The 10000-nt window shown below is 39.4% G+C and overlaps 1 protein-coding gene across 1 annotated transcript in view; it reads left to right on the plus strand.

The window, feature by feature from the left end:
* eif2ak3 (eukaryotic translation initiation factor 2-alpha kinase 3) overlaps positions 1-10000 on the plus strand; it is a 47956-nt gene that overhangs the window by 23286 nt on the left and 14670 nt on the right. Inside the window, exons 3-9 of the mRNA XM_080041814.1 lie at positions 5581-5775; positions 6465-6595; positions 7359-7608; positions 8202-8367; positions 8937-9059; positions 9431-9553; positions 9945-10000. The exon at positions 9945-10000 is cut by the window's right edge and continues 174 nt beyond it. Coding sequence (XP_079897940.1) covers positions 5581-5775; positions 6465-6595; positions 7359-7608; positions 8202-8367; positions 8937-9059; positions 9431-9553; positions 9945-10000 — 1044 coding nt within the window. The remainder of the gene's footprint in view (positions 1-5580; positions 5776-6464; positions 6596-7358; positions 7609-8201; positions 8368-8936; positions 9060-9430; positions 9554-9944) is intronic.

Here is a 10000-nt window from a genome sequence, read left to right on the forward strand (position 1 = left end):
ACACACACACACACACACACACACACACACACACAGGCACACACACACACACACACACACACACACACACACACACACACACCCAACCCCCCCACATATCCCTAGGCTTGAATACAGTTACATGATAAGTGATATCAAATAATCATTAAGTGCTCCGGCTCATTTGCATTCACTGCAGATGGATGGATGCCTCCAATTTAAAAACAAAGTCTTTATTTCTGTTGTTTAAATAATATGAACCATAGTCATCATAGTGAAGATCACATTATGGCTCAAACAATGAGACACTGCAGTTCAATGGGGTTAACTTTCTTAACTTAAAGGAATACTTCACCCATACGGAACCAGCGTTCTATCATTATAAAATCACTATTATAATATAATGAATTAGGTTTTTCTTTCCTCAGTCTTCCCTCAGTCTTCCCTTGGCCCAGCTGTCCTGTTAATCCTGACCCTTACTGTGATGTCACAAGAAGGAAAATGTACGGTTAGACAGTGAGACCATAAAACACTCGTTCTGCCTTTTCTCAGGCTAGGATGATCCGATTTAATTTTTTTTTGCATATTTATACTTCATAGGATCTCCGAGTTCAATACACCTTCATATTCCAACCGGTGAAGTAGGTCTTTAAAGATATCATCATGAAAATCTGCCAGTTGGATTAACCTACAATTTTTCTTTGAAATGTGTATAACAAATATATGTAAAATGTTGTATTATCTTATCCAATCATACATAAATGTGAATCTTTATAAAAGACAACAATCATCAAAAATAACCGAATGGCTTTGTCTCATAGAGAGAGGGAATATTTTGTTAGAAAGAGGCACAGCCACTCATATATTCTTCATTCAAAAAAGTAAAGAGCAAAGGAATGAATGGGTCTGAGTTAAAGCTCATCAAATATTAATAAGCGCATAGTATATAGGACATTTATAGCAAAGGAAACAAGGGCGACACATATGTGCTGACAAGTCGGTTTATTTTTGTGTGTGGCAAATTTAGAGTCTATTCTATTCTAAAACGTTCTAAAGCATTTCTATAAATAAAGGATACAATCTTTTTTCTTTTCTTTTTTTTTTACTTAAAAAAAATGCTAAATCTAACCCCTTCAATGTTTTGGTCTGAATTTTTTCCCCTTTGTTTTCAAAATGTATCAAACGCATTACACCTTCCACATGACCCCTTTACCAAGAAGACCTGATTTCATAATAATATCAAGGCCATTTGAATAAAAACAAAGGCATACTTAACTGTATATATACTGTATAACATAGTGGGGGGTAGTACACTTAACATTTTCATCAAAGGCCACCTTTAATTAGCTGTGATGGGGGTGTTATCATGTATAAAGAAAGAAAGGGTTGCCATATCTCATCCCTTTTCCTCAAACCATATTTCTTTCTTGAATTTTATACGGCTAAAATATTTGGTTAACCATTTTTTCCGATTTAGCATAGCAACCCATTTACATTTTGATGGAATATATTTCCTTAGCGATATATAGCTTGCAGTATTTCTGTAAGCTTTCATGGCATGGGGTAGCCTACCACTCCACGATTTAAATTATTAAATTCACCCCAACAGTCATATATCGCGGGGTGTAGTGGGGAAGTCGAAACGTCTTAGATAATGCAGGGTTTTCGCCAAAAGTCAAATTTTGACACTACAAAGGGGGGGATTGTAGAAAAATGCACACACACTCACGCAGGGTTAAGATTCACAGGACAGCTGGGCCAAGGGAAGACTGAGGAAAGACTGAGGGAAGAAAAACCTCATTCATTATATTACAATAGCGATTTTATAATGATAGAACGCCGGTTTCGTATGGGTGAAGTATTCCTTTAATGACTTCCATATTACAGAGTGATCGCTTAGTAATTCAAAAGCTGTCAAAATATGTCACAGTGAATCATCACACACGCCACAGTAAGTAACCACTAAGGACTCAATATAACAGCTGTTTTTAAAGCCCTGTTAGTCTGTTAGTCTGTGTGTGTGTGTGTGTGTGTGTGTGTGTGTGTGTGTGTGTGTGTTGATAGCCCTGTTAGTGTTAACTTAGTTACAACAGTAAAGCATAGTTAATCATTCGCCAGATGTCCCCGCTAGGCGTTCAACAGCTGATAGGATGTTATGACTAGTTTGGCTTGTTGTGTACCACTTAGATGTCCTTCTTAACCTTTATTTCTACAGGTATATCCCATTGAGTCCGAAGACTCTTTTGCAAGGGAGACCTGTTTTCCTTTCCCACGTTACCATTCACACACACATTCATACACCGATAGCAGGCTAACTATCGACATTCACACGAGGCAAGGTGGGTGAAGTGCCTTGCCCAAGGACACAACAACTATGACACAGGTGGCAGTGCGGGGATCGAACCTCCAACCTTTTGATCATCGGCCGACCCGCTCTACCACCTGAGCCACAGTCGCCCCTTCCTGTCTGCTGAAAAGATTCCATTTTTATTCTCATCTTTGTGATGGTTTGAAAACAAAAGGAGACATATTTCTGATTCACAGAATACAAATAAATGAAAAAAAAACAACGATACAAAATGTATACTTTTTTTTTTATTACTCTTTTAATTTGGAAATTAAAAATATAAAGTGTAAAATAGATCAAATAGTCAAGTTAAAAACAATAATACATCAAGAAACGAGCAGGAATCTGTGGCAATTCATAAACTATTGTTAAAGTCATTAAATAAGGTTCAATTTAAAGCCAGACTCGAGAGGTGGGTCTAGTTTTGTAGGTCATTGGAGATCAGTCAGTGCAGAAATCAGTGGATTGGATGTTAGTTTGTCTGTCTGAGCCTCTTTACAGTCTGTGGTTGGAGAACAGCTGAGATCGGAGATTAGGGGCAGGGTGACTCACCCACAGAAGTTCCCCTATTATGCTGTAAACCTCTTTCACAACACACACACACACACACACACACACACACACACACACACACACACACACACACACACACACACACACACACACACACACACACACACTATCAGCGTGGTGTGATGAGATGGTCAGGCTATTAACCCCTCCTTTCACTTACTAAATTTATCCTCCTCTTGTCTCCAAATGACCCACACACACACACACACACACACACACACACACACACACACACACACACACACACACACACACACACACACACTCAGCCCCCACACACACTCCCTCTCTCCCCCCTCTCTCCAAAGAAATGACATCACCTCTGCTCTCTACTAAATTATTCTGTCACACATTTCTCCCTGCAGGCATTTTTTAATTCAACACACAGACATTACAAACTGACCTTTTATAAGACAAGGTGATTCACAGATCACAGCGCCTGACTGTGTATATAATATATAAGTGTATATCACAGTATAATTCAAAGCATATGGTAACAGTACTTATCATGGTACTATTATTTAAAATTACATGAAAATGGCCCCAAAAAATAGTAAAAACAAATAAAAAATAAGTAAGCATGAATTGGATTTCCAAGTGCTTGAAGATAAATTAGTTGTCTATACATCCCCCTTACATTTATATCAGTATAAACTGTGTGTGTGTGTGTGTGTGTGTGTGTGTGTGTGTGTGTGTGTGTGTGTGTGTGTGTGTGTGTGTGTGTGTGTGTGTGTGTGTGTGTGTGTGTGTGTGTGTGTGTGTGTGTGTGTGTGTGTGTGTGTGTGTGTGTGTGTGTGTGTGTGTGTGTGTGTGTGTGTGTGTGTGTGTGTGTGTGTGTGTGTGTGTGTGTGTGTGTGTGTTGGACTTCCAAGTGCTTGTGTATGAACCCAGTGGTCTATTCATCCCCCTGATGAGCTAAAGCTGTGCAGGTTAAATCAGGATTAGGCTCGGAATGATGTCATGCTTTCTGCCCCCCTACAGCGAGCGCATAATAGCACACGCACGCAGGCACGCACACATACACACATATACACACACACACACACACACGCACGCACACTTTTAAAGATCCAGGTTAATTACTTAGGCTCTTAGTTGTGTAATGGTCCCAAGTATGTGGATTGAGTCCAAGTATGCGGGGGCTACAGCTAATTGTGTGTGTGTTTGTGTGTGTGTATTGGCCAGTTGTGTGTGTGTGTGTGTATCGGACAGTTGTGTGTGTGTGTGTGTGTGTATCTATTTAATTGAACGATTGTCTGAGCTGAAGATGACTTTTCAAACTGCTAAGGATCTTCCATGGGGTTGAGTGCGAGGTAAAAGCTCTTACGTCAGACAGGAGTAATAGGATTCCAATATAATTATTTTGCTTAGCGACACCGGAACACAGTTACATAATGACATAATGTAGTTTAGGCTTCTCGCTGTATCAGCGGCTTGTTCACACACATTACAGTAAGTAGTATGTAAGGGGACCACCCACCTTTTATTGCAATCCTTGGCCCACTAGTTTGCAAACATTGGTTAATATAATTTACCTACACACACACTCACTCACTCGCGCACACGCACGCACGCACACACTCACTCTCTCTCTCTCATACACACTCACTCACTCACTCTCACTCACTCACTCACTCACTCACTCACTCACTCACTCACTCACTCACTCACTCACTCACTCACACACTCACTCACTCACTCACTCACTCACTCACTCACTCACTCACTCACTCACTCACTCACTCACTCACTCACTCACTCACTCACTCACTCACTCACTCACTCACTCACTCACTCACTCACTCACTCACACACACACACACACACACACACACACACACACACACACACACACACACTTTTGCTTGAGTGGAATTAAGATGAACTAAGCAAAAATGTTAACGTGACATTAATGTGCTAAGCGACTGATCACCATAAGGAAAAGCCTTACGAAGCTTTCCCAACACAGGTCCCCCTACATCAGCGAACATAAAGATGGTCAATTTAAGAAAGGTGGGGCTAACATACTGAGTGCTTGAGCTGGTTTTGTATTGAATGAAAACGTATATCAATTTCCTACCCTTTCTTCTGTTGTGATAAGGTCCTTTGCAAACGTATTAACATCACCTCATTTTATCAACACTAACCCTTTTAACCCATGTGACTAGGTATTTGGGGACAAGATGGTGATCCCCTCAATGAACGATAATAAAGATGTTTTATGATGTTGTTTTTAAACCTGCAGTGTGTAGAATTTTGGGTTTTATTTCCTAGCAGATTTTGTAGAAAGTAATTATGATATCCATAAGTACATTTAATTTAGTGCATAATAGCTGAACTTTTTTTTTTTAATTATTATTTTTTCCCTTAGAAAGGGTCTCATATATGTCCATATTTCTGCATATTTTGGACCAAGGCCTAGTGCCGCCATCTTGAAAGTGTCATAGTTGGAATGTCATCAGGTGCATTGTTTAAAATTTAGAACTGTTCTTGTCCTTGAAGGCCACTGTAGCTTCTGTTATTATTCTAAAGGGTTTGGGTTACCCAGGGAGTGTTGCATTCTAGAACTTTGTAGAACTTTCTTGATGATGTCATATTACACACTGTACTTTTAAATGTGCTATAGAAATCAATTTTATTTTGACTTTGACTAACCCTTTTAACCCATGTGTTCCCTGTAGGTATTTGGGGACAAGATGGTGATCCCCTCCCTAGACGGGGCGTTGTTCCAGTGGAACCGGGACAGAGAGAGTATGGAGGCGGTCCCCTTCAGCGTGGAGTCTCTGCTGGACTCCTCACACCGGGTCGGAGAGGACACTGTTTTGGTCGGAGGAAAATCCCTCACTACGTACGGCCTTGGAGCCTACAGTGGCAAGGTGAGGGGAATCAATTGGATTAAAGCTCAATGATAATGATATGACATTTTTGACCTTTTGTCATCTTTATACAATGACTTAAAGCTATAGTGCGTGCTTTTTTCATGTACATCGATATTGGTTACATTCAAGCCATCGCCAAACGAGTTGACACAAAGTTGATTAAGTCTATCAGCTCCACAAAACTCTCTCTGTATTTCTCAGTATGGCAGCGTTTACAAACTGGTGTCGAAGTGACATCACTGGTGGCAAAAGTTACGCACTATAGCTCTAAAGTAATCATACTAAATGTTCATATGACACCAACTTGTTCTCACCACATTAACACAGTATAAAAACCCTCTTTGTAATGGTTTTTCTTGATTGTCTACTGCCACAGCTGCGGTACATCTGTTTGGCCAATCAGGCGACAGAAGTTACGCACTATAGCTTTAAAGTCACATTACTAAATGGTCATATGACTCCAACTTGTTCTCACCACATTAACACAGTAGAAAAACCCTCTTTACATTGTTTTTTCTTGATTTTCTACTACCTGTTGTAATCACTCAGATTGTTTCATGGTGCCGACCGAAGTTACCCACTATAGCTTTGAATAATCATACTAAATGACACCAACTCTTTTTCCCCGTAGTAACACAGTAGAAAACCCATCCTTATATATCATTTTCCCTGATTATCTTATTCAGCTGCAGTACATCTGCTCTACGGTGGGCTGCAGTCGATGGGGGGAAGAGGAGATGGAGGCTGAAGACGTTTTACTGCTGCAGAGAACTCAGAAAACTGTCCGGGCCATCACACCTCGATCAGGGATGGAGAAGTGAGTTTATATTTAACCAGTCAATCAGGCTGTTCTCTTAACATTCAAATAGTTAAAGCATTTGGGAAATTTTGTGATTATTAATTAATTTACTAATTGCAACTATCATTTATATCAATTGAATCGATTAAAAAATGCCATGCAGTTAGTTTTTTCAGTGGTGTATTATTACTCTTGATGCTAGAGTAAATGTAACTTTTATTTTCTATGATTACCGTAATGTAATAAAAAATAAGCAAGGATGAACCAGAAAGTTTTTTTTTAACTTCTTCTTATCCCTTTTGCACATGAACAATATTTTTTTGAGTTGCTAGTTTGTTGTTTATACATCTTGTATTGCTTATACATTTTAGTTTTAATTTGTAGATTTTTTTTTTCACTTTATTTTTGAATTTTTCTACAAAAACACACAACTGAAAAAGTGAACACACAAACAAAAGACAAACTAAAATAAACAACTACAATGGCGTACTCTACTTAAAGGCCTATTTCACCGGTGGGAATATGAAGGTGTATTGAATTCTGAGATCCTATGTAGTATAAATGTGCAAAAAAAATTTAAATTGGTTCATCCTAGCCTGAGAAAAGGCAGAAAGAGTGTTTTATGGTCTCACTGTCTAACCCTACATTTCTCTTTCTGTGATGTCACAGAAAGAGAAAGGACATTGTTTCTAGGGACATTGTTGTGTTTGTATCATTTTAACATGTTAAATACACTGGCTAAACCAAACTAAACTAATATACTATTCTCTCTACATTCCAGGTGGAACTTCAGCGTCGGTAACTTTGAGCTGAAGCTTCTTCCAGAGACCCAGTCTGGCATGAACTTCCTGGAGGGAGAGGTTGCTAGCGGCGACCCGTTTAGAGAACGCCCGCGTGTCATCACAGACGAGCCCAGAGAGAGAGAGCAGCAGACAGACAACCTGGAGATGGTCATCAAAGTGTCTGTGCCCGACTGGAAGGTCATGGCCTTCAGTACAAAGACAGAGGGACAGCTGGTCTGGGAACGGCAGGTGAGAATCTATAGATGGACAAAAAAAACCGATGTTATGGCATTTCAAACTTTGTCTGTCTGTGCTTAATTTACTTTTGTGTACGTATTTTTTATGTTTTTTTTCCCATGTGTCTCATATGGTGTTTTCTATTGTATTTTGTACAGCACTTTGGTCAACTGATAGAAACACAGAATATGTATATAGAAATACATTTGACTTTGACTTCAATTTGACCTCACATCTTAAAGGTGCACTATGCAGTTTCAGAGAAGGGGGATTTGTTTACATTTTGCAGAGCCTGCAGTTAAGTTTTCAAAATATATTTTCTTTCATTGTAATTGTAATTTTTAATATTGGAGTAATTCTATCATACATCAAAACAAAATTATTCTGAGGAACCTGGAACCAAACAACAACAGTGAAACAGTAACTTTTCAGGAAGCTTTCTCACTCCAAAATCACATTTTTCTGTGAAGAAAGTTTGTCTATCCATTGCTCAGAATATACCTTAGAAAACGTTCACTTCTCTGACACACCCAAAGTTACACAGTGCACCTTTAAAATGTCTGTGTATGAAATAACTGACTGTTTATCTCTCCTGTGTGGTGTAGTTCTGTACTCCCATTGCGTCTGCCTGGCTGGTGGGCGGAGGGAAAGTCACTCCCATCACTCTGTTTGATGACAACGGATACAGCAACCAATCAGAGACGGACGAGGAGGACGACAACGAGGAAGTTAATAAGGACAGAGCGGCTGAAGAGTCCAGTGTCTACCTGGGTAAGTTTATACACATTTAAATTTGTAATTAGGGATACAGGTAGCGACTGACTTCCACAATGTTTAATTGGAAGTTTTAAATTTATTTGTGTTGTTTTGAGTTTGTATCCACCGTCACGCGTAAAGCCAATGGACCTCATTTTATCTTTAGCACTATTGAAAGTTCTCCCACTGGTTCCAGTTGCTTTGCCTTTCTGTAGCTTTCAAGAAATCCTTTTTGATAGGCTTTGTTTTTAATAAGCTTTTTATCTCCTTCTCTTTAACTAACCCACACCGACTATACCGGCTATATATATATATATATATATATATATAGCCTACACATGTGGATTCTCACACATGAAATGTTCAAGTGCATAGGCTAGGCAATTAATTATTAATCTACTAGTATTTCTGGTGCTGACTACTGAGGCAGCAGACGTTTAAACGTTGATCCGACTAGTCCTGTGCATTCATATTTCTAATGTTTGGGTTATTTTTTATTTTTTTTACCAAAAGCCCTCTACAGTTCTAAAGTAGGTACCAGTGAATATATTGCACGTCTCACTCCTTTTCCCTTGGTCCTTCAGGCATGTTCCAGGGCCAGCTCTACCTCCAGTCTTCAGTCAGGATCACAGCAAAGTTCCCCTCTCCGGCTATCGGCTCAAAGGACATAATCCCACTTCCTACTGTCAAATGGAAACCTCTCATTCGTAAGTCCTCAAAGCTGCTGATTTCAACACTAAAAATTCCCGACCGTATATAGTAGGGCATTTGGGTACTTTTCATCATGCTGCATCTGACCACATGTATTGGGACATCCTACATTTTTTTCTACCAAACTAAATAGCAAGGTAGTATGGTTATTGGAACGCAGGGTATATATTTTTTTATATTATTTTCTTGAACTCGTTACCATTCTTTTAAGCCTATCCTCTGATGTTGATAGCTTTGTGTTCATTGCCCTTATTGAGTGACTTTAAGGGCACACTTTACACACACACACACACACACACACACCCTCCATTTATCCCTCGTTTTTCTGCTGGTATCAAAGCGTTGACTGATCTCGTCCTTGCCACAGATTCCCCGTCTCGGACTCCGGCGCTGGTTGGCTCAGATGAGTTTGATAAATGTCTGAACAACGATAAGTTCTCCCATGATGAATACAGCAACGGAGCGCTGTCCATCCTACAGTATCCATACGGTAAGGACCTAGTGTTGTCCACTCCTTAAAGTTGATGCTGCTGCAGTCACATAAGGCCTGACCTGATTTTGTCCTGTTCACAGGCAGCCATTGTTGTTTTTAACTTTTTATTTTATTTATATATATATATATTTTTTTGCCATTGCATCTTCTGAAACAGATCAAATTCAGATCAAAAAACATTACATTTGATGATTTTTTACTACACTCTCATGCAAACGTACACGTAATAGCACCATCAACAACAGCAATTAAAATAAGTATATTCATAAAAAAATCTTTATCTGCAGTTATCCAAATTCAGGTATCGGATCGGAACTGGAAAAAAAAGTTCACCCTGTGCATATCCAACCTATACTTGACTATGATTTTTTGCTGTCCCTCTCCCTAGACAACGGTTACCACTCCCCGTACGGTAAGCGTTACCGTGAGAAGCGGGACAGTGAG

The sequence above is a fragment of the Ammodytes marinus genome (assembly GCF_949987685.1).
Source record: "Ammodytes marinus genome assembly, chromosome: 15".
NCBI classification, from domain to species: Eukaryota; Metazoa; Chordata; class Actinopteri; order Uranoscopiformes; family Ammodytidae; genus Ammodytes; species Ammodytes marinus.